The sequence below is a fragment of the Denticeps clupeoides genome, chromosome 4 (genome assembly GCF_900700375.1).
Source record: "Denticeps clupeoides chromosome 4, fDenClu1.1, whole genome shotgun sequence".
Classification (NCBI taxonomy): domain Eukaryota; kingdom Metazoa; phylum Chordata; class Actinopteri; order Clupeiformes; family Denticipitidae; genus Denticeps; species Denticeps clupeoides.
In genome coordinates, this window is record NC_041710.1 from 19,782,917 (window position 1) to 19,809,612 (window position 26,696).

General features: G+C 40.9%; 2 protein-coding genes and 1 long non-coding RNA gene across 4 annotated transcripts; 1 reads left to right on the forward strand and 2 right to left on the reverse strand.

Annotated features, from left to right (window-relative positions):
* Positions 1–6: 6 nt before the first annotated feature.
* On the reverse strand, positions 7–6,291 carry LOC114788515 (sodium/hydrogen exchanger 9B2). Its single transcript, XM_028977167.1, has 12 exons — positions 5,848–6,291; positions 5,486–5,684; positions 5,080–5,250; positions 4,241–4,383; positions 3,932–4,059; positions 3,439–3,614; positions 3,124–3,230; positions 2,868–3,017; positions 2,533–2,641; positions 2,187–2,323; positions 1,272–1,458; positions 7–754 (listed from the first exon to the last, which is right to left on the reverse strand). The coding sequence occupies exons 1-12, from the start codon at positions 5,929–5,931 to the stop codon at positions 699–701; spliced, it is 1,647 nt and encodes a 548-aa protein (XP_028833000.1). The 5' UTR covers positions 5,932–6,291; the 3' UTR covers positions 7–698.
* LOC114788517 (uncharacterized) lies at positions 5,772–8,851 on the forward strand. The gene is made up of 3 exons (XR_003749550.1): positions 5,772–6,325; positions 7,598–7,846; positions 7,932–8,851. It is a non-coding gene; the product is annotated as an uncharacterized LOC114788517 (long non-coding RNA).
* bdh2 (3-hydroxybutyrate dehydrogenase, type 2) lies at positions 6,440–10,924 on the reverse strand. 2 transcript variants are annotated; one of them, XM_028977170.1, is made up of 10 exons: positions 10,844–10,924; positions 10,677–10,751; positions 10,032–10,110; positions 9,292–9,388; positions 8,566–8,674; positions 8,220–8,280; positions 7,940–8,053; positions 7,803–7,861; positions 7,326–7,418; positions 6,440–7,101 (listed from the first exon to the last, which is right to left on the reverse strand). In XM_028977170.1, exons 2-10 carry the CDS (start codon positions 10,746–10,748, stop codon positions 7,048–7,050), a joined length of 738 nt encoding a protein of 245 aa, XP_028833003.1. In that variant the 5' UTR covers positions 10,749–10,751; positions 10,844–10,924; the 3' UTR covers positions 6,440–7,047. The 2 variants fall into 2 exon arrangements, with proteins under 2 accessions (XP_028833003.1, XP_028833001.1); XM_028977168.1 differs by lacking the exon at positions 10,844–10,924 and having other exon boundaries at positions 10,677–10,837.
* Positions 10,925–26,696: the final 15,772 nt, after the last annotated feature.

Below are 26,696 nucleotides of genomic sequence, written 5' to 3' on the forward strand. Positions count from 1 at the left end.
TACATGTTTCACTAAATATAGCATTTTATTTCAAAGTAATAGCATTCATTCATTTACACTTCACTGTAAACATGTAACCCTAAACAAGCTGTGCATTTAGAAAATGATCTAACATTCAAGAATCATAAAATATTTGCAGACATAAAAATACACATTTTTTAAAAAAGTCAAATCTAAACTCATCGACCTTTTAATGAAGATGCTTTTTCATTTAAGAAAGGAAATCTCTGATACAAACATCATTACCTGAGTTTCATAGAGGCTTTGTTCAACATAATCATTTAATCTTAGTAATGAATTCTGATCAATGTATTTGCCAACTGATCCCTTCACATCACAACATTTTTAAATAAATCTGTAAACTCGAACTAAACCTCAAAAGGTATATCAGGTACATATCACACTAGAAGTTGAATAAATAACAAAAGTTGTTAGAACTTCATTGTGGTGCCTCCTTTTAAACCAAAAGGACAGTGTGCGCCCAGTGGTGGGAGCAGGTCAGATAAAATGACCTTAGCCTGTAAACATAAGGTCCATTAATCCCTGCAGAATGGCTGCAAGGGACCCTTTAGATGTGGGGAAATGAATGACCGTGTACAGCACTTCCTTTTCACTCTGGGTGACACTTGTCACTTCCGCCTCAGTAGCACCCTTGCCACCTCTTCACTCTCCAGCTCGACAAAGAGGTGGACAGTAGATCAGATGGCGCTCTCGTATGTAACCGGGGTACCACCTGACCGACTGCTCTGTGAACCTTTTAACATAAAACATCATCAGAAGAACATCAAAGAGCAAGCCTGCAGCATCCTGAAGTGAAAACGTGTGCTCCCTGTAGGGTCACTAAAAGCACCTCCTTTAGGTCTATGTGTCTGGAAAATTTGCATGCTGGAACAAAACCGAACACAATCCCGAGGATACGGTTGCAGGGGAACACAGCATGCATTGCTGTAAACAAATTGCGTCCTCTAGGCATGCAAATGCTCCCACTGGCGGGCATTTTTGGAGATAAAGGGGCTGCTTGTATGGTGCACTGTTCCATATAAACAAAGTTTATAGGCGTTCTATCATTAAATAATTTACACTGAGCTCCAGGAGAACTGAACCTGTAACTGCATTTAAAACTATGGGTAAGAATATCAGTTATATTAATAAATTCATACTATTAGCTTTATGGGGACCCATCTCTTTTTCTCACTTTTTTATTCTAGTCACAGTTCTAATTAAAAATTATTCAAACTCTTCACATAATTCCAGAGGTGTGTGTGGATTACCCCATCGAGAAGTGCTTTTGGGTTTCTGGAGCAGATGTGGCCCGAGCAGCCCAATGATCAGTGCTCCGATGGGCGCGGTGATGAGAATGGAGATCACAGCCACGGTGAGGACTTCCATCCCGTACTTCTCCATCTCTGTGTCCTGCTTCATGCGTGCCATGTCTAGTGCCACAGAGCCGATGGCCGCCTGCACATTCAGACACAGAGCATGCAATGCACTACGTCCGTTCACGTTAACAATGCAGTCAAAGTTGAACACTCATCTGGAACAGGAACTCTCGGCTCTGGGCAACAACCGGGCTGGCGCACTCTAATGCATCAATGTGGCACAGTATGGGAGTGTGAAGTGCCCCAGCAGCTATAGCTTTAGCAACATTATAGTATCCTGACCGATCACATTCTCAAATAGTGATTCAAATCAGTGTGATTCTTATCCCTCAGGCAAATACTTTTTTTTTTTTTCAAATATCAGTGGTTCGGCAGGGAATGGTAGATCATTAATAATAATAATCTAATATTATACATGGCAATACTGTTATAAGTTACACTTTACATTTACTTCATTTAGCAGGGGTGGTAGTGGCCTAGTGGGTAAAACATGAACCAGACAAAGCAAACCCCACAAACTACGATTGTGCCCCCGAGGAAGACACTTAACCCTGAGTGTCTCCAGGGGGACTGTCCCTGTCACTACTGATTGTAAGGCGCTCTGGATAAGGGCATCCACTAAATTACAAATGTAATGCAATTGACACTGCAATACAATTATAGTGCTGAAAGTGGTGACAAGCCATAGCACATCAGCGGAGCAAACAAGAATCGACCTGAAAAACCAGGATATATGACATCATATAGACATCTTCATCTTTCACAGCATCACTGTCATCCAGATCCATAAACGCAAACACCATGTACCTGTACGGTGGCTTTGGGAATCCAGGCCAGTGCTATAAATATCTTCTCTTTCAAACTGAAGCCCGCTCGTAACACCATGATGAACGTGAAGAGAACTCGCACTGCCAGTCCAATGAGCAGAGCAGCCACGCCAAGACCTGGGGATGAACATGAAAAATTCACCACATACACTGACTAGCTGTTTGTGAATATTTAATTAATACTGAGCTCACATTTCCACACATTTGTTAATAAATACAGACTGTCTGTCTCTGTCCAGTGATTTAGAATTTTCTTCTGCCCCCATGCAACTTCCAGTAGGCAGTTTGGATAGATGAGTGAATCAGACAACATGAGTAATGCTTACCCACAGTGTGGCCCTGCAAGGTTGTGATGCTGATCTCTGCCCCGATCAGGCCGAACAGCAGGGGCTGGAAGATATCCCAGGCCCGCTTCAGCATGGCCTCTATAGGAGCCTAAGAATATGAAACATCATTCATTGGCACAACTGCAACAATACCTCACTAGAACTCTGACACATAAAGGAGTGAAATACATTATATTAATGTATATACATATATTATAATTTGTAAAGCAAGGAAAAGAAAAATACACTCTGTAGTGCACTACATATTTCTTTCTCAGTGAAGGAAGGAAGAGAGCAAGAAAAAACGTGTGAAAGAGGGCGAGAGAGATACAGACCTTTTCTCTCTTCCAGCCCAGTCTTGCTACGAAGGCCATGACCAGCGTACAAAGGCCTCCTAAGCCAGGCAAGTCCGCCACGCTGCTGGCAAACACCGCAAAGACAGACAGGCCCAGCAACAAGAAGAACCGCTGTGCTACAATGTGTTTCTGGGAAAGAGCCATCATTTACAGATTTTAGGATTTTCACATATTTTGTTAAGTGTTAGAAACGTATATGTCTGTCTGTCAGACAGACTGACTCCAGGTTACCCACCTGGTCTTCACTGGGAAAATACTGGAGGAAAAAACCTATGACTGCTCCGGCACCTACACCCCCCACCAGCTCCATCCCGGCCTTCAGTATGTTAAACCACGTGGCTCCTTCAGAGAAAGTTCACATACACTAATGTGGTTATTTTATTTGATAATGTTCATATTTAGGTACATTTCTGCAGGTACGTTTGCATGTCATGGCCACAAGGCCACCTACTGGCGAATCACAGGCACAACAGGCAACCAAGTCACAGCATGCAGCAACAATAGCAAAAGCGCAAGCAAAGTCTTCCGTCTGCTTCAGTGCCAAATGTACCGGTCGCAAAGGCTATGCCCAAGCTGGTGCCAAATCCAGTGATGGCCAGGATGTCATCAATACTTCCAGCTGCCATGAGGAGCGTGGGTACCCCCTTTTCCACACCATAGCCATCCTTCTGCAGCATGAGCATAGAGGGCACAACAACCGCAGATGACACTGCGCCCAAGACAAACCTGCAGCACAACAAGCAGCAAGCTATACAATCATTCTGCATGAAGGACAGACTGCATGAAGTACAGCAATTGTAGACTGCAAGGTGACACCACATGATTGGTTGCTGAATTAACAGTTGCATTAGAAAAGAAATGACAAATATTGATAGGTCTGACAAATTAGTCTCATGAGGAAACCAGCTGTAAATCCTCCACAGAGTGGAAATCACATGCACAACATGACTCAATATGTGTTCTATCGTTCAACACACTCTTAATTTGAATAAATGATTTGACTGCACATAGAAATATTTACAATATGATGTACTGCACATTACCCCAAGATAAACCCCCAGATCCATGGCAGTCCCATGATGAAATGCGACACAAGGCCAATGGTGAGGGCTTCAATCAGACAAGGCCCAAAGGCCAGTCGAAAACAGACAAATTTCATCGTCTTCAGAGCCTGGGGACAAACAGAACGTTCCTGCCAATTAAATCGCTGACAATATCCAGACCTAATGAACATTTAAAATGCATAAATTTGTATATTTTTTTATCCTGTTCTTGAGAAAAAAAAAGGTTAAAGTTCACTGAAATGGAATCTAAAAAATATATATCAGAAGGATTTGCATTCATGTACACACCGAGCTGTCCAACCCCAGGCCTGCTCTGGACAGAAAAACAACCAGGGCGATGTTTCTCAGAGAGGCCGACCACCTGGTGTCAATGTAGATGGCCTCGGTGACTTCAGGGATGTTTCGGAGGAGAACGCCGGCCAGGAGCATGCCTGCAGGCGAGAGGAAAAACAATCACCTCTCCGTCCTCCAGAAACCTTCAGGCTAGAGGCTGACTGGACAGGTGCAGGAGGAAAAATTCACATTCGCCAAGTGGGAGGAATATTTTGGCAAATGCAGCACTTAAAACACATTTTTTTGGTGAGAGAGAGAGAGTGCACTTATAATACTTCATTATTTGGGAAGGCAGCACTTTTTTCAATTATGGGGGTCGCATTTAAACACTCAAGGATTTATTTTAGGGGAAAAGACGGAACTTTAGGAACCAATTTCAGCACAACTGAGTGCAGGTGCCAGGTCCACTAACAGTAAAGATCCAGAACTTCCGAATGCACAAATACAAGTGGCGGCAACTAGTATTTCCACTGGTGTCCAGAAACAGTGAGCAAAAAGACATAAATCCAAATAACCAACCAGAGCAGCAACAGCAGTTGTAAATGGGCACGTCCTTTTTGTAGGTGGACTGGTGACTACGTTGACCAGTTAAAAGGTCGACCTTGATAAAGCCTGATGCAGCAAACAGAGGTGTGTCTATACGACCAGGCCAGTTTATCACACAGAGTAAATATATATACACGTTTGGTAGCTTGACATGCTAAGTATACAATTTGAGGATGGACAAGTTGGACCAAGTCTCATTTGCACATGCACAAAAGAAAAACAAGTAAAAAACAAGATTCACTTCTTACCTAAAAGTGGAGGGAACGGTGGCAGTCGGGGCAGGCGAATGAGCTTCACCAGTTTTCCTGCGGTGACAGCAGAGAGGAACAACACCACAATCCCAAACAGGTTGCCCCCCGGCAGGCATTCCTTTCCGGTGATGGACAACACCACCCCAAAGATCACAGCGGCTACGGTGGCTGGGCCAGACGGGAAGAAATGCGGTCATTGGATTCTTATCGAAAAGATGAAACGATTCCCTGTATCTTGAACTTCTCTAGAACTTTCGTTCTAGGAGGAGTTTAAAACGTCTATATCACACTATTTCATGTTCTCGAATGGAGCTTTGTGATGTGCAGTCTACAGATGCGGACCCTCGGATGATCAGGAAGTGAGTAGAGCAAAATGGACAGGATCACTGCCAGTTTGACCAACCTTTGGTTATGAGAAGAGCAATGATGCCCCTGGGGGGCCAGATCATCTGCAGTTTTTCGCAGCATTTGTCCGGAGGTTCGGTGTTGGTGCAGGCGTCCACCGATGACACGTTTCGTGGAACATATATGGTCTCCTCCGTCACACTGCTGTCAGAACGCTTCGCCAGCAGCTGTACTGACTGGTTCACATTGAGATGTAGCTGGAGACACACACACACACACACACACACAGACAGATGGAAAATTAAAACTGATTAACACATCCCTACATACGCATACATGTTCCAACAAATATGGCATAACACGCAACACCTAGAGGTAAAAATATCATAACGCAATTATGCAGGATCGAGGCTGGAGAACCTCAGCGTGGTTCCCGGTGGAGGTGGCGCCATCCTCGGTCCTCAGGGACTGGGAGGAGAGGGGCCGAGGTTGAGCGCTGTCCATGGCTCCTACACCCGCAATCCTGCCGGATCCATCGCAGGAAGACGAGAGAAGCGGCGAAATGAAGGCGGGACTGGAGGAGATCTGAGGTCGTGTCGCGACGGGAACACTACCATCGCAGGGCCGAACTGACCGCAGGCCGTGACGTCCGTCGTCAGCGCGACTCCGCGGACTTAAGGCGCCATATGGCGCCGTCGGGGGGACGCGCAGCGCGGCATATGGGGACCGGATAAAGGAGGCCGAGCCGCTAAACGCGCGACCTGCTTCCGGCGCGCCGCTTAAACGGCCGTGACGCCGGCGACACGATAAACGAACCACACGCGGCGACGGAGGCCAGAGGAGGAGCGGCCCTTCCAGGAGGAACCACGCTGGACACGGGCGAATACGGTCCCGAACGGTCTCTTTATTTCACAGATCTCTTTAAAAGTGCAATCATATGCTCGGCAGTCTCGGGAACTTCTTCCGATCACTGCTCCGCATTTTATTAAAGTCATTCAAACATGATGCAAACTTTCCAGGCACAACGTGGCTTTATTGCAACAGCGATTACAGTTGTTATTATTACAGTGCGATCATATGCTCAGCAGCTCCTTTTGGTTATATCTAAAGGGAACTATTTCAAATCACAGTTATTATTACAGTGCAGTCATATGCTCAGCAGCTCCTTTTGGTTATATCTAAAGGGAACTATTTCAAATCACAGTTATTATTACAGTGCGATCATATGCTCAGCAGCTCCTTTTGGTTATATCTAAAGGGAACTATTTCAAATCACAGTTATTATTACAGTGCAATCATATGCTCAGCAGCTCCTTTTGGTTATATGTAAAGGGAACTATTTCAAATCACAGTTATTATTACAGTGCAGTCATATGCTCAGCAGTTTCTTTTGGTTATATCTAAACGTAAACGCTCGGGAACAACTTCCGATCATTGCTCCGCATTTTATTAAAGTCATTCAAACATGATGCAAACTTTCCAGGCACAACGTGGCTTTATTGCAACAGCGATTACAGTTGTTATTATTACAGTGCAATCATATGCACAGCAGCTCCTTTTGGTTATATCTAAAGGGAACTATTTCAAATCACTTTGGCATCTCCAAGAGCCGCAGCTACTTCACAGGCTCCAGCCGCCGTCGATGATGTGCTCTCTTCCGGTCACGTATGCAGACTGAGGGGAAAGGTGTTCAGCACAGTTACATTACATGACCAAGAAAAGGACTTTTCATGCTGTTGGAATATGAATGGAATGTCAACAACAATTAGTTCCAAAGTCACTTTATAGGGTTCATTGATTCTGTCAACGGGTTCTGTCACTTTTATGAAATTAATTTATAAAATAGCAAATAATAAAACTGTGCAACCAACTTTGCGTTAAAAACAACTTTGACAAACCTCATCTGAAGCCAGATAAACACAAAGATGTGCCACCTCTTCAGGGGTGCACATTCTACCCGTCTTCTGTCTGGCAAGAAAGTCCTTGAGAGCCTAAGGGTAAAAACACCAGGCCAAGTCATGCCAAAAACATAAAACTCCACGCCCGTAGGCAGTTTCCACCATCCACAGAATGATAATGACAACCTCTGCAGACACTTTTTAAATACCGAATCAAGTGTTTATTAATATGGAGACAGAATGGTTTGTGAAGTAATTTTTTTTTTTTTTAGCACCGAACAAGAACACGCGGGAATATATGAAGTGCAGTGAGCAAACCTGCGGAGGTGGAGAGAGACGGAGATAACTGGCACAGAAAATAACTGAGAAGCACTGCTCCAACCCGACACGCACAAAGTGCACCTACAGTCAATTGCGAGTGCATGTTGTGTAGTACGCATGTGACCGATTAATAAAAACAAGCAGAATTTACAGTACCTGCTCAGGATTGGGCCTTGCTTGGATTCTCTCTCTCAGCGACGGTGTGTCAACAGTCCCTGAAATCATTCTACTAATCAAAATGTGTATTCACGCGTCAAATAATCTTTTTTTTTTTTTTTTAAAAAGGTGCCTACCTGGACAAACACAGTTACAGCGGATGCCTTGGTCGACAAAATCAGCTGCCACAGACTTGGTGAGGCCAATGACTGCAGCTTTGGAGGTGCTGTATGCACACCTGTCCACCACGCCTACATTTTGGAGCAGAAAAGACAATATTAACAAAACACAGCAGTACTCGGTGTTGGCAGTTCAATATTTTCACTGTCTGCAAAATGATGATAAATGCCTCTGGGGTTCATTTTTTAAATAATGAGTTAAGCAATTATAAAAGTGGAATGTATCGTGACCTGATACCTTTGATACTGGAAGCCACTGAGGCCATATTAATAATGTTTCCAGATTTTTTGGCCAGCATCTGTGTCAGCACAGAAAAAAACATTAAAACAATATAAATGTACAATAAAATGTACATAAAAAAGCACACAGCTTTTGAGAGTTCAAAGCCTTTGAGGACTTGTTGACTTGGCTTCATTCTCAGGATCATAACAGTTCATTAGTATTAAAGGATTAGAGGCTAACATGTAATGTCAAAGCTCATTGTAGAGGTTACTGCAGGGGTACAGACAACGTTAACGGGCAGCCCAGCAGAGGGCGGGCATAGGCTAATACGACCAATCAGAGACCAGAGCGTCAAGGTCACCTTGGGCAGGAAAGCCTTGATCATAAGGAACATGCTGCGCACATTGACGTTCATAGTAACATCCCAGTCTTTTTCATCAGTAGCCAGTATGGAGCCATGGTGAACATAGCTGGAATCAAAACACAGTGTGAAATTCTTGTTGAAGACCACTCAATATTCAAAAATTAAATTCACATTCTTATAGAAGTCAATTATAAGCAGCCAGGATTGTCAACTTTGAGTGACATTAAAACGTAACGGTCCACAGACATGCTACTGGATAAAGAATATAGCGGAAATATATGAATACAAAGCCATGGGATAAACACAGCACATCTCAGGAAAATTAGTATCGAATTTGAAAAGTAAAAAGCCGTAGTCTTTATGTCTATTCTGAAATCAAAAATTTAAATTCCATGTGGCCTTAAGGTGAATATGGAAATAAATTTCAAAGAAAGTTAAAACCTAATACTGATTTTTTTAAATTAAAATATTTAAAGCCTTTAAATACATTCACTTAAATTTACATAAAAAATAAGGTCGTTATTTGCATAATCTGGGATGAAAATGTAATACAGAAGTGCCTAAAATTTTATTCTATATTTGTAATTCATGAAAACGGTGCACTCTATGAATGTGCCCACTACTGGAATAATATATAAAAAAGTTATAATATTCCACCCTGAAAGAATTTATGTATGAAGAATATATTAATATCTGAGGGTATTTTTTTTTTAGTAGAACTACCCAGCAACATTAAATAGCACGTCCACTTCGTCAAGATCCTTTGCCAGGGCCTCAACTTGGTCCCTCTTGGTTACATCAACAGCCCTGGTCTTGATTCCTTAATGCAACATAAAGAGCAATAGATAAATAACGGTTCAAAGAAGCCGGATGAGTGGGATGTGCATCCAGTAGGGGATCTAGCCTGGGTCACATGGAGCGATTTGTGTCAGGATTAATGAGATTAGTGTTTAAGGAGTGGAACGAATACACACATACTCACCCAGAAAACTACAAAGCAGTGTGCATCCTTTTGAAGTTATTTTTGTTCCCCTCTCTTTCTTTCGGTAAAGGTCTGGCTAATTATAGTAACGTCGTACTACATCTTACCCCAAACTGTGGTGGATTAGATCTACTTAAAAGCCTAACGGAGGAAACCCCTTGCATGTATGACAAAGTACTGTGATTAGCAGGTCAACAGCAAAGTGCCAATACATGCTCTCAATAAACAACATTATTACAATGCTAAAGTACACAGTGGTAGGCATGTATGCTTTACCCATTATATAATGATTTTTTTAAACATGCAGATCAAAATGCTAATATAAATCATTTACTGGTGGACTGATGAACTTGTGCAAGGTACATCTTCTGCAAAGATATTCCTCTTACATGCAGCATTTGTTTCTTTACAATTTTGAATCGACTGACACTGACCGATAGATGGCAGCACCAGACCACGCAGCGCAGAGGCTCCTTCTTACCTGCATGGCCGTCCAGCTCCTTCAGTTTCTCTGCATTTATGTCAGTTGCAATAACCTGCGCCCCTTCCTTGGCAAAGGCCTGAAGGGCAATTAATTCATAATTAGCCATTTACAGGATCGCCTCAGACCTTTCAACCAAAACCGATCCCATCAATAATTACTTATAAATAGACAAAGAGGCTTATATATTATGACATTTCGCTCTGCCCACCGACAGACAGACAGGAGGCAGGCCCACCAGCAGCTTCCTGCATCCTGCTCGGGGAATTCTGACTCGACGAGCTTGCTTTCGCACAGATGGGGTAATTTGACACTGATATCTGCTGAGGGCTCCGGCAAATTCAAGCGAGGAAGCTCGGCCTGGGAATGCCTGCTGCGAGACTGGGAGCTTGTTCAATCATCTACAAGAACAATAGTCTGCGCTGTATTTGCATTAATCGGGGGGGAGGGGCTGACGTGTGATGGAATAATTAATAAAGCAATTCTCTTAGGCCGGGCTTACAATAATGAAAATGCACAACGCACCAGCAACTCTCTAATAATTAATCATGCTGTTTAATTGATCGCACGCGTCGGCCTTCAGCCGAGAAGATGCAGCGAGCAGCACGGCCCGCGACTTGAGCGGCATCGGTTGAGGATATTTACTATCGCCGCGGCTCTGCCAATGCCCTGCGCCGCCGCAGACAGCACGACCACCTTCCCGTCCAGCCGGCCCATCGCCTGTAAACACACACACACACACACACACACGCCGCTGGAATACGGAGAAATCCCCATACGCGGAAAACACACTTCTTCGGCGGACAACTTACGCGTTCAGGAACTTTGCGCCCCTAATTTTTTTTAGAGGCTGGTCACGTGGTCGGCGTCTAGCGCTCCTATTGGATGAGGAAGAGCGACGCCCTTTCCGGACGCGGAAGCGCTCGAAGAACAGTCACGTGAAAATCTCCCGATATCTTTTTAATAGAATAAAATATAAGTTGTTTTTTTTTCTGATCTGATGAGGATCAAGTGGTTGCAACAAAATCTTACGAACCACACTGTGCATATAATGTATTCTAAATCTAAATCCTCCATTCATCATGCAGCAGGTGCAGTTCTACATGCAAGGCTTTGCACATATTTGTAACAGCATCCAAACAAAAGTCCATTAGCTGGAGCCACCAGGTTTCATTTAAATAGTGCACAACGTGAATAAAAAAACATTCAGAATCACAATTATGGTTATTGTTAACTTTTTATACAGTGTATGTAAACTATTTGTATGTAAACTATCTGTCAAAGGAAGGAATGTAACTGGTATTACAGGTCAGCTGTCTACACAGGTGATGTTGAGATGGTGACAATGTTCTTGTGACCACTGGTGTATGTGATAACTTTCCTGCCAGTTTCCTGGAGGGCGAGCAGGGGAGTGCCAGTAAAAATTTTCCACCCTCCTGACTGTACGTTGGACCCTGTTCCTATCTGCTGGTGGCTGTTGCAGACCACACTGTGATGGAGCAGAACTGGACAGGATTGTTGAGCCTTACTATATTGTTTCGGATCACCTAAATAGAAAAATGCTTCACAATTCAAAACAATTCACCACAACATCAGTAGTCTCATAATAGTATGCTTATAATATGCTTATGGAAAATCTGTCATACTGTCAGTTAATTGACACAAATATTTCACAGCTTTTTAAACAAACCTTTGGTGTTCTTGCAGGTCATTGCTGTATCAGTCTTATTAGTGACAATTTATGTTTGAGAAGCATGAAGGCTGATTCCGGTGGTCCCAGTTACCACACCCTCACATCATTATATAGTAATTTGACTTTCAATAGCTGTGGCAAGCATGGGCAAATTGTGGACATTACCATGGCAGATTGATTTCTTTATTCCGTGTCAAGATTCAATACTTTGACAGATGTAGAGTGTAATTGTGATTCTCGTGTATTTTAAATGATATGAGAGTAAGAAATACAAAGACTAAACCTAGACCTGTGTGGAAATCAATTGATTAATCGATTAAAATTAATGCCAAAAAAACTGGACAATGTTCCATGTACAGACCAGAATGGCAATTTGCAGCATTATTATTTAGAAACGTGCAGCTCTCACGTGTCTGTTTAATTGCACATGGAAACTAAGTTTTCATCTTGGCACAGTATGAGCAAGGCTAGTATGCAGACCTTAATGAACTGCCAACTGGGAGTCCACTTGTAAAAGTGTCACAGAGAGCTAGAACTGGAGGCTGTGCTCCAGTGGGTGGACTGAAAGTGAAGAAAAATAATTTTTGAATGATATTGTGCATTGATTAAAAAAACGGTGACAATTAAAACTTGATGTGATCTACAACTGTGATACTTCTGGTATGAACTGATGAGCTGGAAGTTCCTCTCAAGAGGTAATCTCTGGGCTTCATCAATGGACCTGATCTCATGCAGAGTAAACATGCCAATTAACATCAAAGTGGGAGAACATTTATTAACTGTGCTTTAGTGGGGCTGAAGGTGAAGAGGAGTGTACATATTCACTGCAACCAACGAAATGCTGTACCCCATAGGATGATGAACATAAAATGCTGATTTATTTCAGTGTCGGTCCATACAATTTGGGCATGGTTAAGATGAAGCCATTTGAGTTTACCACATAGAATAAATGTAAGAAAGACTTTTTTTGACAGTTTTGTTTTTGTGAACAGAACTCGCATTATTTGCATTCTGTCTGAGTCACCATCCTCATGGTCAGATGATAGACTTCCTTCCAAAACTGTTGCAGGCAGAATATAAATGCCCAGTACACAACAGGTCTTGGCATTCAAGACAAAGATTTTCTTTGGTATTCTGATGATGTGCCAAAGTGTTTTCCTGGCTAGACATGTTCCTGGATGGTATTCTACAGACACATATGAATAAAACTGATCACACCTTTTCATTCCATCACTCCCCAGGTCCATGTCAAGAAGGACAAAGTCTGGAGGATTTGTAAACAATTACTTTAATATAAAGCATCACATGAAAACCAATTTCCTCCTATGGAAGACTGATTAGTCAGTCAAATCCCACAATTAATATGCATGTGTCAACAATGCTCTTTAAATCTTAATACCACAAGTACTACAACTACTACTACTACTAATAAATCATTATTATTGTAGAACTAATGTATCTGATGACAGACATTCAGAACTCTTTTTTCATACATAATTTTTTCAAAGAACCAGTAATAAGACACATTTTCGTGCAGTTCAATGTATAATTTACAACATTTTCAGTTTCTAACATTTCAATTTTTTGTTCCATGCAGGAAATACAATGAAAAAAGACAGGGCATCAATCTGGGAATAGAATGCTCTCTGATTATATCAGTTAAGAAGCCCACTACAGCTTTGCAGAGGAGATTGATTGTTTACTTTGTCTGTGGGCACTGCAAAGGTTATCATTGGTCACATGGCAACTACTTTCTGTGAAGGCATTTCAGCTCAGCTGCGAAAAGAAAGCTGGTGTCAGACCAAAGTGAATCTCACTGTATGAGTCATTAGATCCTGTATAGCTTGTGGTGAACATGAGCATAAAATGACTCATGAACACACAAACACTGAACTTAAATTGATTTAAATCCAGGATCAAACATACCACAAGAAATGTATGTATATTTTAAATCACATTTCGATGTCACTCATCTAAAATAACCAAACTCATTGGTAGACCCAAAGAAAAGAGGCTTCTGTAAGAAGATCCAGTTGCGCTCTTTTTCAGCCGTCGTCGGGTTCTTTTCATCAAGACAAGCACAAACAAATAGGCTGGACTATTATTTAGTATTATTCTAAAATCATGTTTATTGCCAAAGTACACACAAAGTGTGTGTGTGTGTGTGTGTGTGTGTGTGTGTGTGTGTGTGTGTGTGTATATATATATATATATATATATATATATATATATATATATATATATATATAATTCATTGAGTGTTAATACACTAGGCCAATAAAAATGATTTTAATAAAGGTTACCAATGCAATGATATTCAAGCCCCACAGCACTCTACTACCCTAAAGCCCTACAGCTTCGTGAGGTTGCTGCTCCTGATAAATGTTTCTGCCTTTCATATGGCATCCCCATATTTAATTTTTTAAAACCTAGTTATCGGTTCAGGTCACAAAATAAATTAGTGCATTTGAGCATTTAAGGATCTTGTCATTGCAGATTTATGACATATGTCTCTAAAGCACTGGTTTTATATGCCAAGACCTGGTGTGCTTTCATAAATACCAGCACAAACGACTGACCACATCTCTTACTCTTCGTTCTTTTGCTCATTCAGAAAATACTATCTAAAGATAGGAGGTCTGGTGTAGCATGATATTGTCAAGTGTGCTCTTCAGTGAGGCAGCACACCTAATAATTAAAGCGCTCCTTCCATTAAAAGAGTTCCTCATGCATTTCAGCTTCATTTCCCCTGCAGAATAAAACCTGCTTACACCCAGGCTCATGCACTCAGTGGGTACAGCACTGGCCATTATAGTCTGACATTATCCTGTCAGACTATCAGGGATTATAGTGTATAATGCAACTTTTTATAGTGTATAATGCAACTTTTACCGTTCACTGAACAGTTCAGAATATAATTTGTACATTAGGAAGCTTTCTGGGGACTTTCTCCCAGTCTAATGGTGATGTTGTGTATTCTTACTATTTTTGACTTCCGTAACTGTAACTACAACTACAACCGCAAATCCACACCTAGATCACTCATCATTGTTTTACTGTTGTGCATCACCATGTGTTCACCGTTGAGCATCGATTGGCTTTAAAGCTACATACTGTGATCTGAGATCTGTACCATGTCACTACCATGTAGTAATGGGGTAAAATTATTGTTCACCATGGGATTTTTGATTTATTGAAAATAAATCATACAGAGAGTAACACTATAGCAGAAATATGATGATGTATGATAGGGTATGAAACAAATCAGACCTGTGCAAGAAAGATTGATATTGGTCAAAAAAACACAGCGAGAGGGATCAGACTGAATGTCAGACGGAGTTTGGAGACTTTCAGACCTGTAAAATCCAACATCCAGTTAAACTGCTATTCATGCCACAGAGTTCAGGTCCAAAAGTAGGCCTGGTTAACACTGTCACTGAGCACCACCCTCATGATCACACCACATAATAACTATACCTCATTATTTCAGTAGACAAATTGAAATGTGGGTCTATAGGGTACCAGATGCTATTTCTACACTGCCAACAATAAGCAACGTCAAAACACATGCTGTACACAGACATACAGCATCTGAAACCCTTTCCACATTCAGTCTGCAACAGATGTATTTTGTATTTGTATTAGTACTAACCAAGTAAATCAGTTCAAATATGTGTCACTGATTGTAACTGTATTGATTGAAAAAAGAAAATCAGGTCATGTGCAAGATTAACACCTATTCCCACACAAGGCAACCATTTAGAAGTGCACAGTGCCAAGGAGGTTGCCAACTAGGACACTAGTAGTTTTCCTGATTGTAGTGTTTAGTTAATCTGATAGTTTAAATTATATAGTGTGATGATTAATTGTGGGAAATTAGAAGGTATAATACAGTTAAATGTACAGAATAATTATTATAAGAATAATAACATATAATTAGTCATTTCAAGCACTAGATTTATAGGCACTAGATTTATAATGATGAAGGGAAACATTGTATGAAACATGTGTAAGGTATTCTGGTAGTAGCCTAGTGGGTAGTAGCCTAGTGGGTAACACACTCGCCTATGAACCAGAAGACCCGGGTTCGAATCCCACTTACTACCATTGTGTCCCTGAGCAAGACACTTAATCCTGAGTTGCTCCAGGGAGACTGTCCCTGTAACTACTGATTGTAAGTCGCTCTGGATAAGGGCGTCTGAAAAATGCTGTAAATGTATCTGGAAATAAGAAGCCTGTTCACAAAGGGTTCTGAAAATCAAGACACAGAGTAAAAAAAACAATGAAGTTATTTTTAAGATTTTATTTGAATGTGAAGTTATTGTAATTGTGATACACAAGCACAGCACACGGTGACACAACAAAATGTGTCCTCTGCTTTTAACCCATCACCTTAGAGAGCATCCATGAAAGGCCGGTTCGTTTCCTTACACGCTAAATCAACCATTGCTCATGTCACATGCGTATCTATACCAGTACAACACGCAGTGTATTGACTGTTTTGACTGTGTATAGTTAATTAAATAGATAAAATAGACTAAAAGGGTAAATAAAATACAATAAAAGAAGTAGAATAAGGCTAATAGAAAGTAGTTAAAAAACAAGCAAGATATTTATCTTCCGTGACAACATAAAACATTAGACATCATTGGCTTGGCTATGCAAAGATTTACTACTAAAATGAGCAGTTATGCTTGATTTTAGGTGTTGAAACCGGCTTTGGGTGTGATTTGTCCTGCATAGCCTTGATGGCATGGGTCCACGAGTTAAACTACGATTTATCCTTTTTTCCATTGAAACTGGGGCTCTCTCAAATGTTCATAGGTATTCATTCTTACAACAAAAGCAGCTCGTTCTTTCTTGTGAATTTTGCTTGTGTCATTTTCTCCCAGCCATCTGCTCACCCATCACAACTATCCTGAAATCTAATGAATGTGAATTGTTGAAGTGACATCATCTGTGTGACTGGACAGGAGATACAGGAACAATAAACCACAATATAATAACATGATTAAAAAAAGATTAAATAACATCTTGTCAGTGAAAATGAAGAAAGATTTTAGCTGTCATGGCTGCCTTACTGCCGTACTGGACCTCTTCACACCGGAAGGACACCACACCCAAGGAAGCGCACAGTATCAAAGGGAACTCAATAGTTGACACTTCTCACGTTTGTTATAAGCAGTTTCCTGACTGACCATGCCTCAAGCCAACCTTTTTCATTCCGACCTCATCTTTTATGGATTCCCCTCTTGCCATTGATGATACTGACCCATTCTTCCGTCCACAACCACGATTCCAGCCCAGCCTCTGACATTGTATACAACCATTGTATCCATGACTTCCGGGCCTGCTGACCATAGTGTTCTGCCAGCCGCTAATGTGCACCATGCCCACAAAGGAGAGTTTAGTATAGTTTTGTAAACCATATTTTTATTCATCAACAATTTTACATGATATATTTTGTTATAGTTATCGTCTCATGCCCAGCATTTACATCTCGTCTTGTCATCCCGTCAAAAATGGTTAATTGATGAAGATAAAATTTGCTGACAAAAAAACAACACTAATTACAACTTTTGCAATGCACCTGTCTACACCTCATTATTTCAGCGGTCGGAGCAGTGTGTTTTTTCTGATTTTCTGGCTCAAAGCAGTGTCACTCAGGGTAAATGACATGATAAAATTCAATGACTAATATGCCATCTGCCAGGCACCAGTTCACCTTAAACATCATAAAATTGTTATGGCCTTATGCAGGGACTTAACTTTTTTGGTTCCAATCTGCATTTTTAAGCAGGCAGGAGAGGTCAGAGTAACAAAATATGATGGTTTGAAATGATCCAAATGATTCACTTAAATACCAGACCACGGACGCAAATTTCCTCCTATTGCTGCATTGGTTTAGGCTATTAAATTGCTTCTGAGGGCCTATGCAGTTGGTTGGCAGGAATTGGACCTTCTCTGCAAGACTGTATTAACATAGCAAGTCTCAAATTAGGCAATTAATTAATCAGAGCAGGAGACAGAAAGGCAGGCAAGAAGATTAACATTAACTCCGAGATTAAGCTTGCTTCATCATTGTCAGTGTGCTGCCTAAAAAGCTTACTTCTTTATAACCAAACTACAAAACAATGTTACTGAAACCTCCTCTGGGACGTTGGCTTTCATGATGGGTGAAAAGTGCAAAATGAGCTTTTGCTACTGACTGTCAAATGTCTATGGCTGCATGATAAATGCAATGTGTTGTGGACACAATGGTCTCACTTCAGTCAGTGTTCTGATGCAGTCTGTAGTTTGGGTGTAAGGTAGTAAGGAGCCTTGGTAACAAAACAAAAACAATGATGAATATTAAATGAAAAGTACCACATTCACATTCTCAGCTGTTATTTGCATACCATTATTTGGCTCCAAAATGACTGTTTTCTCATTGTGATATACAGCATGGACAGCACACTTCTGCATGTATTTCATCACCTCGTGGTCATCACCTGGACTTGGCATGGTGATTATAACAAAACTTCTCCCTAAAGAAACAATGACATGTGGAGAGTGCCTATAATGGTTGACAGAGAGAGAGCTGCCTTTTCACCTTATTGGCTCACTGGTGAAGTGTCACATGCATGACCTTGCATAGCAAATGTCACAGAAATAGGCATCAGTGACAAATGGCTCTTTAAAGGGTTCTGGTGATTACAGTTAATGTCACCCTCCTGCATAAATTACTGCAAAATGAGTCACAAAGAGCCTCAGAGGGTGCAGTTTAAACCGATAGTCGCCAACGGCCAATATTATTGAAGCACTGCTTCTTGTGAGTGTGTATACACCCACACACACACACACGCACGCACACAGTGTCGGGAAGGTTACTTTTAAAATGTATTCCACTACAGATTACAGAATACATGCCCCAAAATGTAGCTTGTAACGTATTCTGTGAAGTTACTCAATGTGAGTAACGTATTCTGAATTCTTTGGATTACTTAATTTATTGTCATGCTTTTTACAACTACATGAATGTAGCAATCACAGATAATAAAAAAGCCCTGTTTTTCCCTAACCATTTCTTTATTTATAAAGCTGAAAAGTGGAAGAGTATTAGACAAACATAAAATATGCCATTAAAAAGTATTTACTGTTATGGTCACCAACATATTCCATCACTTTGTTAAAATAAAAAGTAGCCTTGCACAAGGAAAAAAACCCAGCATTTTCAATGACCCTCTTCCTGATTAGGACAAAAAAGGCAATATATAAAACTATTCTCAAAAATGTTATACTTTTTTGGCATTTACTGTCAATATTATTCTTCCACAAAAAATTCAAAATACTTAAGATTCTTCAATACAAATAAGATATTAAAACTTGATGTGACAATGACAAAATGCACTTTAAACCTTGCCACCAGATATAGTTTTAAATACGAGACAATATTTGTTTTAATGCCACCCAGCAACATTACTTCATGGCCATTTAACAAAGGCATGCAACAAGAACCCTCTAAAGTACACAACTAGCTAGCTACACTCCTGCACGCCCTCTCAGATCTGCAAATGAAATGAGACTGAAAATTCCCTCTTCATGGGGTCTCTGATTCCGATCAACTCTATTCTCCTTTGTTGTCCATTTTGAAAAACTTAAATCCTCCCCCAAAAATCCAATAATTGGCTAACAATTGCCATAAGCATATGAGGTGCTGCTTTTCTAATGCTTGCAAAAAACCAAACACCTCACACTTACAAAATAGGTTACAAGCCGTATCAGTGAACAATACCAAGACATTTTCAGCAACCTACCTACATCTGTTCCACTTAGTCTACATCCAGTAAAAGCGGTTGTAATGCAGCAAGAGCACCTGTTCAAAGTGTTTGTCTGTCATGCGGTTACGGTGTGGGGTGAAAACAAGTCCTCCGGGGCTAAAGAGACATTGGACAGGAGCACTTGACGGCAGAGTCATATTGTATTTTAAGAAGAGGGCTCTGATCACTCTGATACGTCTTTAATGAGGCCAATGTCTTATCTGAATCTTGAAGATACCTCCGCACCTCATCTTCCGCTGTAGAACAGGTCACCTGTGGCCTCTAAAAACTGAAGAAGTTGTTGTCATCATCTTCTGGCTCATTTCCCACTGAGGCATGTCCAGTGTTGCTGGTATCATTAGACAGATGGCACATATCTGCCAAAACATTTTACAGCCCAAAGCACATTGCTGCTCCCTGTTGACTTAAGAGTGAAACTCTCCATGTCACAGCAACCGGTAAAAAAAACACACACACACAGAATCGAAACTTTGAATGACTTTAATGACATGATTATAAAAATGCATGAATTAATTATTCCTCGCACTCATACTGTACTTGGAGAAAATGGAACATTTTGCGGAAACGTTTGGCACTGTTGCGAGCAGTATTACGCGCACTACTACGTACACTTGTGCTTGCTCTGGAACGGGCAGATGGCTTTTGCACATGGTGGGCAGTGCTCCACGCGGCGCTGCCCGGCCGGGTCGTCCTGGTGGCAGCGGGCGCATGTGTGTCCCGGGGCGGCACGGATCAGACCACTGTGTAATCCATTTATTTCAACATATGCAATATATACAATATACAATATACTCAATATACACACACAAGGGGGTTGCATAAATAATAATAATATAAAACAATATTTATATAATATATAAATAAAAATCAAGAAGCACCTTCTTGATGAGAGGGAACTAGACGCCTTAAAATGGGTGCCACACATTTTGTCATCCTGTATGGAAAAATACAACAAACTAAATATTTGAGAAATGGCTGAGCCTTTTTTTACAGTTCTATCAACCTGACCACTGCCAGATTCCAAAAATAGATTTATGTATGAATCAGAATAACACAGGATACAAAGGATGTCATAATAGTCACAATTTCAAGACAGACTACTGTCACGCTCTAGAAAACATTGCAGGAGCCACAGTTGCAAAACATAGTGATACACTGATTGTCAAGGCTTATATAGCAGGGAAGTGAAAGTGAAGTGATTGTCATTGTGATGCACTGCAGCACAGCACATGGTGCACATAACAAAATGTTTCCTTTGCTTTTAACCCATCACCTGTAGTGGGCAGCCATGACAGGCGCCCGGGAGTAGTGTGTGGGGATGGTGCTTTGCTCAGTGGCACCTCGGCGGACCGGGATTAGACCCGGCAAACTTCCTTAACTGCTAGGCCACCACTGCCCCATCTCACAACCTCTAGGAGCTGATTAGGGAAAACAGGTTTAGGCGGTGGTGACAGGAACAGGACTGACAAACTGGGAATGTGACAGGCCACTTAGGCAGCATTGTAATTCTTGGTGGTTTTCTTTGGACTTTTTTTTCTGGTAGAGGCATTATAATACAAACCAGCATAAATTATAGAACTGCGGAAAACACTGTTGAAAGTAACAACTTAAAAGTAAAAGTGAAGTGGCAGGAAAAGTGTTCTTACATTGGGACTTTTTGGCATTTCAACTGTAATTGGGCTTACAGAGTGGCACCCTATGATTAAGGATGTTGAGTAGGAAGGAAGAGTCTAGGCAGAAATATGGTGTAACAACATTTAAGAAGGAGGAGGAGCCAGGCGTAGATTAATGGCAAAATTTCTTGTTTTTTTATAAATTAAACAAAATTAGACAAAAATTAGACAAGGCAAAAAATGAAATTAGACAAAGCAACACGTAGGGCTCTACTTTGGGGCTGAAGGTGAAAAAACGGGGACACGGGGAGTACTACACTACACACACTCACACAATCCGAAACAATGGAAGACCAACATGTTGGTCCACCGTGACACATGGTGTTGAAGAGACTGACTGCCTGGGGCTCTCGCAATCTCACAACCTGCCAGATCTTTCTCTAATGCTGCAGTATCTCCTCTTTGATGGAATGTTTCTTGTCCATAGAGTGCAGCTGCTCCAGTGATTTTTTTCATTGTCTTCAGTACCATCAGTACTATTATACAGTATTTCACTTAAAAAAAAAAACGTTTTTTTTTTTTTACAGTATGTCCACTACACTTTCAATTATTCCTTTGCTTGAAGGATGGATTGTTGTCTCTGCATCAGATGGAGATCTGTTCTACCTCATTTATTTTTGGTGCCTCTCCACAACTGTGGCATCAACTAACTTTATTACATAGTGGCTGTGCAGTCAACAATCAGAAAATATGTGTTTAGAGTTGTTCAGGGTAGAGTGGGTTGGGAGGGTAAATATGAATAAAAAATGAATAATCTTGTTTTTTGTCAATCTTTAGATATAATTCCTTGTATATGTAACACTGCAAATGTTTCATTCGGACAATATGAAAAAAAGATATGTTGTTAAGATAGCACAGGCCTAAAGCATGTTTATTGCATTGATTAGAGTAGTTATGGCGATTGGTGTTTGTTGTTAATAGAGTCCCAGAATTCTATGCTTTTGCTCGCCCAGTGCTCTAATGGTCACAACAATTGGGTACCACTTGAGCTGCCAGTGGGAGGTGAATGAAATCTCGAGCCTGCCGCCTCAGCCCACTTCAGGTTGCTTAGTGGGGGTGACTCACTCGGGCCTGATGACACAAACACCGCTCCCCCGAAGATCCCGATGAGCACACTGCCTAAAAATACCTGGGGGCTGCCTTTACAGCAGCTTCACTCCTCAATAACCTTTTCACGTTCCCGCCCATGCCTGCCACAGCACAGATGGATCTCAGTCTTCACATGATAACGCAATTCATTAAACAATAACACACACTGAAAAATGTATATTTTCTTTTTTCATGATGCATGTGCTAGCGTTCCAATGTAAAACCACATGGATCCATGTTTGCAAGGTTCCAAGATACAATCTGTGCCTAATACAGGACACAGCTTCTGAGAACAGGACAAAAAAGAAAGATAAGATTAAACTGAATTGCTTCTCACGGGGGAAAATTAAGTGTTTTCATTACATTAGACCTCAACCCAGTCACAAACAGTAATGATTCCCAGCCAACACTGCACTCACATGTGCCTTACAAGGTTTGTCTTTTATAGAGAAACTAATGCCTTACAACATTATAAAAAGATGACATGGTATGGAGGTTGTTGTGGAGCGAGTATTTCTGGGCTGCATTTGTAAGGGTATTTGCTCCTGATACATACATAAATCTACCTCTAGTGAAGCTTCTATTGCGAGGCCCTGGGATCTCAGTACTCTATACTAATAATGTTATGTGGTGATTCGGTTTTATTGAGCACCACAGTTGTTGTGGGCAGCATGCTGGAAGGGGCTACTCTGGGAAGGGGCTACTTTGGGTCTGGGATTCGGAGCGGAGTTTCATGTTCGTCCTGTGTTATTATGTTTCCTGACTGTTTTTGCCTGTGTAAGATTATATAAAGCTGCCCTGTTCGTGTCTATTCTCCGTCGGGTCATTTTTACTTGCTGTCTCCCCTGTCCTGTTCACCATATATTAAACCTGTTTTGTGATGTAATGCGTATGCATCCTTTTTCCTTGCCATGTCCAGCCATTGTTCCAGATCTACTGCCATGGCATGTCAAACCAGCGTGACAGCATTTATTAAATGCTTTAATAATCTGTTTATTGGAGTAGTGGCTTAGCCGTTAAGGAAGTGGACTTGTAATTGGAAGGTTGTGGCTTCAAATCTCAAACCACCAAGGTGCCACTGAGGTCCATTTGAGCAAAATACCATCCCCCACACTGCTCCCCTGATGGTTGCCCACTGCTCACCAAAGGTGGTGGGTTAAATGCAGAGGACACATTTGGTTTTTACTTTAAGTGGTACTGACTGCTGGTTCTTTCAATGAACTCCCTAGACTTCCAGTTCTCATTAACTCTCTTTGATAAATGCAATCCTACTATCAAGCTGGATACAAGCAATCTTTAAATTAAAAAAATATCCGTGCCCACACAAATATCCATTGTGTAACAGCAGCATTACGGGCCCCTCCTGACACCTGTTCCAGATCACCATCACAAGAGTACGGAGTCAAGCCACGCCCGCACGTCATCTTTTTCACCTGAGCACTACAACAAGCAATTCCTGTTAAGATCTTGACGGCTGTCTGCGTTATACTCTTGTGTCCTGTTAGAAATCTTGTTCTCTGTCTATGTGTCTCTGTGGTTGGTAAATGTATGTTCAGTATAAGTCCTCATACCATTTTTCCTTCTGATTACTTCTCGAATGTTTGTGAATAAATCCGAGTCTGTGTCGTGAGAAGTTTCCTTGAACCTGAATTGCAATGAGCCATCATTGAAAGAGGAAAATCAACAGATGCTACGAAATATGACTCAAAATGACTGTTCAGTTTCTTCCTGTACAAGAAACTGCAGCACAAAAAAACATGAAAATACCCACCAATAGGCCAACAGCACCATCTAACCTTTACAAGGATGCTTAGTGCGAAAAACTCAGTTAAAGAGAAGCTCTACAGGCGGTGCAGGCCGCTTTCTACCATCTTGTAAGCCTGCTGCTCTTTCCATTGAAAAGTGTTTGTTCCCTCTTTCCCTCTTCTTCATGCCAATCAGCCAACTCAGTGGGAAGATGTTATGCGTCTCATATCATGTGAGGCTTGATGTATTAAGCGGAAATTAGCTAATTACCTAAAGTGACTCAACTGGGAGAATCACAAATCTCAGAGAAAAGATCCATGGACGTGTTTCGGTTTTTTCACCACGCACATCACGTCAGCAAGTGCTGTGCATAGGCAGTGGCTCGCAGCATTCAATTATCACAGGGATACAGTCAAAACATCTCAGAATAATGCGAGACACTGGAAAGACATCTGACAGTCACCATGTGAACTAATAATAACGTCCATCCTCCTCACTCTCCTTGTACCCCACAGACTAAAATGATGCATTTTGCAGTGACACCAGGCAGAGCCACCAGGCTGTGCTGGACAAAATGAGATGCGCACTGTATTAGTCCGTGATACTCATACATAATGGAGGGCATCGCTTTGGAACTAGGAGTAAGCAGTCTGCTTAAGCTATCATGGGTGAGAAAAAACAGAGAGCAGAAGAACAAAGTGTAAAAGATATTGTCGATCACTGCTTGTTCTCTGCAACTCATTTAAAATGAAAATGTTTCATTAATTTTGTGCAGTCGTCTTCTGTGTCCATAGCCCTCAGCCTTGAGTTGAGAGCTGAGCTATTACAAATATTAACACTTGTTCATTATTCACCGTTCCAAACTCATTCAGTCCGCTACTCGAATGACAAGAAACATAAATCAAAACCCCCCGTTTTTTCTGCACAAGCCGTGAGGTGTGTCTGAAATGCAGGCAGAGAAATCAAGTCGAACCTGATGATAGTCTTGGCTCTAGATTAACCAAATTAATCAAGTGAAACTTCTTAAATACCAAATGAATTAAACTGAAGAGAATCAGCATGAAATAAGGGAAACGTTGTGTATTTCTGTGATCATGTTGTTATTGCCAATTTTTGTGATTTTTCACTGATCTCTGTTGTTTTGACGCCGAAACGCTATTTGATGTTTGATGACTAAAAACGTGGGTTTTTCAGGGCAGCGAGAGACAGCCCAGTCCCTGGATGTTCTCAGTGTAGCATGTTGGATGGAGATTTTCTTAAAGGGGAGAAAATTGAAAGGTTTGCTTTTGTCAGTTCTATTGAAGTTTGTTGGAAAACATTTTATTTGTCGAAATAAACATTTTACTCAATGCTTTTAAAAGTAACATTAAAACATGTTATTGGTAGGCAAATGGTTAGGGAAGTGACTGTGATTGGCAGGTTGCAGATTGAAGTCCCAGCCCATTACTTTGAAGCCACAACCTACCAATTACCAGTCCACTTCTTTAACAGCTAGGCCACTACTCCAATAAATAGATTATTGAAGCATTTAATAAATGCTGTCACGCTGGATTGACATGGCGAGGCAGTAGATCTGGAACGCTGGCTGGACATGGCGAGGAAGAATGTCGCATATGCACAATGTCACGAAACAGAGGTTTAATACATGGTTAACAAGACAGGGGAACATAAAGAAATAGGTACTGCTGGCATTGCCTTGAGCAAGGTACCATCGGCCAGCATTACTGACAGTATCATCGCCGTGGTCGCGGGACGCATTAGCGGCTGGCTGTGCTCGTGGTCTTCGGGCTTGAGTCGTTTTAGTGGTCGATGCAGTGTCAAAAGGAGGTTGGATTGCAGCCGTGACAGACAGCTGTCTACCCTTCCATGTGTGAATAGGTTCATTGTAGGAGACACATTATGCTGTGGTTCACTTTTGTGCTGTGGTCTCCCAAAGATCTACCATGCTCCTACCCAACAATTAATGCTGTAATACTTTGCTTCAAAAAAGTATTATTTTAAGGGTGAACACACTTATGCAACCATCTTATTTTACATTATTCAAACATTTACTTTAAATATTTCCCAATTTAAATGTGGAAAGTTTTCAAATGATTTACTGTGGTAATTTTACATGACATGACTTTTTTTTATATACACTATATGATGATTGAATCATAACCCCTACATGACAAACACAAGACAAATTTATCTTTATGCAAACCTAACAATGGAGGAATACCCAGTTACTAAATAAGAGTATTTTGGTTTGTTTTTAGTAGAATATGTCTATATTGTTCTACTTTATATAAACAGATTTTCTGTAATTAAGGCAAAATAAAATATTGTAGCCATACTTAGGTTTGCCGTTTGCTTTATAAGCAAGCTTTATAAGAAAATGACTTAATAAACCAACTTACATGATGTTTGCACCCCAAATTATGATGTTAATAAACATATTCATCTTTTATGTGCTACATCATTCAGAAACATTCAGAAGCTAGAAGCTTAAAGTAAAAAGTTTAAAAAACAAAAATTGATGAGTAGATGAGTAGACGCATATTTTAATCAAAATGATTTTCTCTCCTGAGGAAGATAGACGATTCATTAAGATCAATTAAGCAAAACAACATATTTCTGCACATTTCTAACGTCAAACTACCAT

Excerpts from the sequence above, each read along its gene's own strand:
- bdh2 (XM_028977168.1), bottom strand. The coding sequence starts at position 10,808 with ATGGGGATTTCTCCGTATTCCAGCGGCGTGTGTGTGTGTGTGTGTGTG. Across the intron at positions 8,054-8,219 it reads AGTGGCTTCCAGTATCAAAG|GCGTGGTGGACAGGTGTGCA; the intron begins GTATCAGGTCAC and ends TCCAAAATGTAG. Across the intron at positions 7,862-7,939 it reads CTGTAACTGTGTTTGTCCAG|GGACTGTTGACACACCGTCG; the intron begins GTAGGCACCTTT and ends GAATGATTTCAG.
- LOC114788515 (XM_028977167.1), bottom strand. The coding sequence starts at position 5,931 with ATGGACAGCGCTCAACCTCGGCCCCTCTCCTCCCAGTCCCTGAGGACC. Across the intron at positions 5,251-5,485 it reads TGCTCTTCTCATAACCAAAG|CCACCGTAGCCGCTGTGATC; the intron begins GTTGGTCAAACT and ends CGTCTGGCCCAG. Across the intron at positions 2,324-2,532 it reads CTTGCAGGGCCACACTGTGG|GTCTTGGCGTGGCTGCTCTG; the intron begins GTAAGCATTACT and ends GTTCATCCCCAG.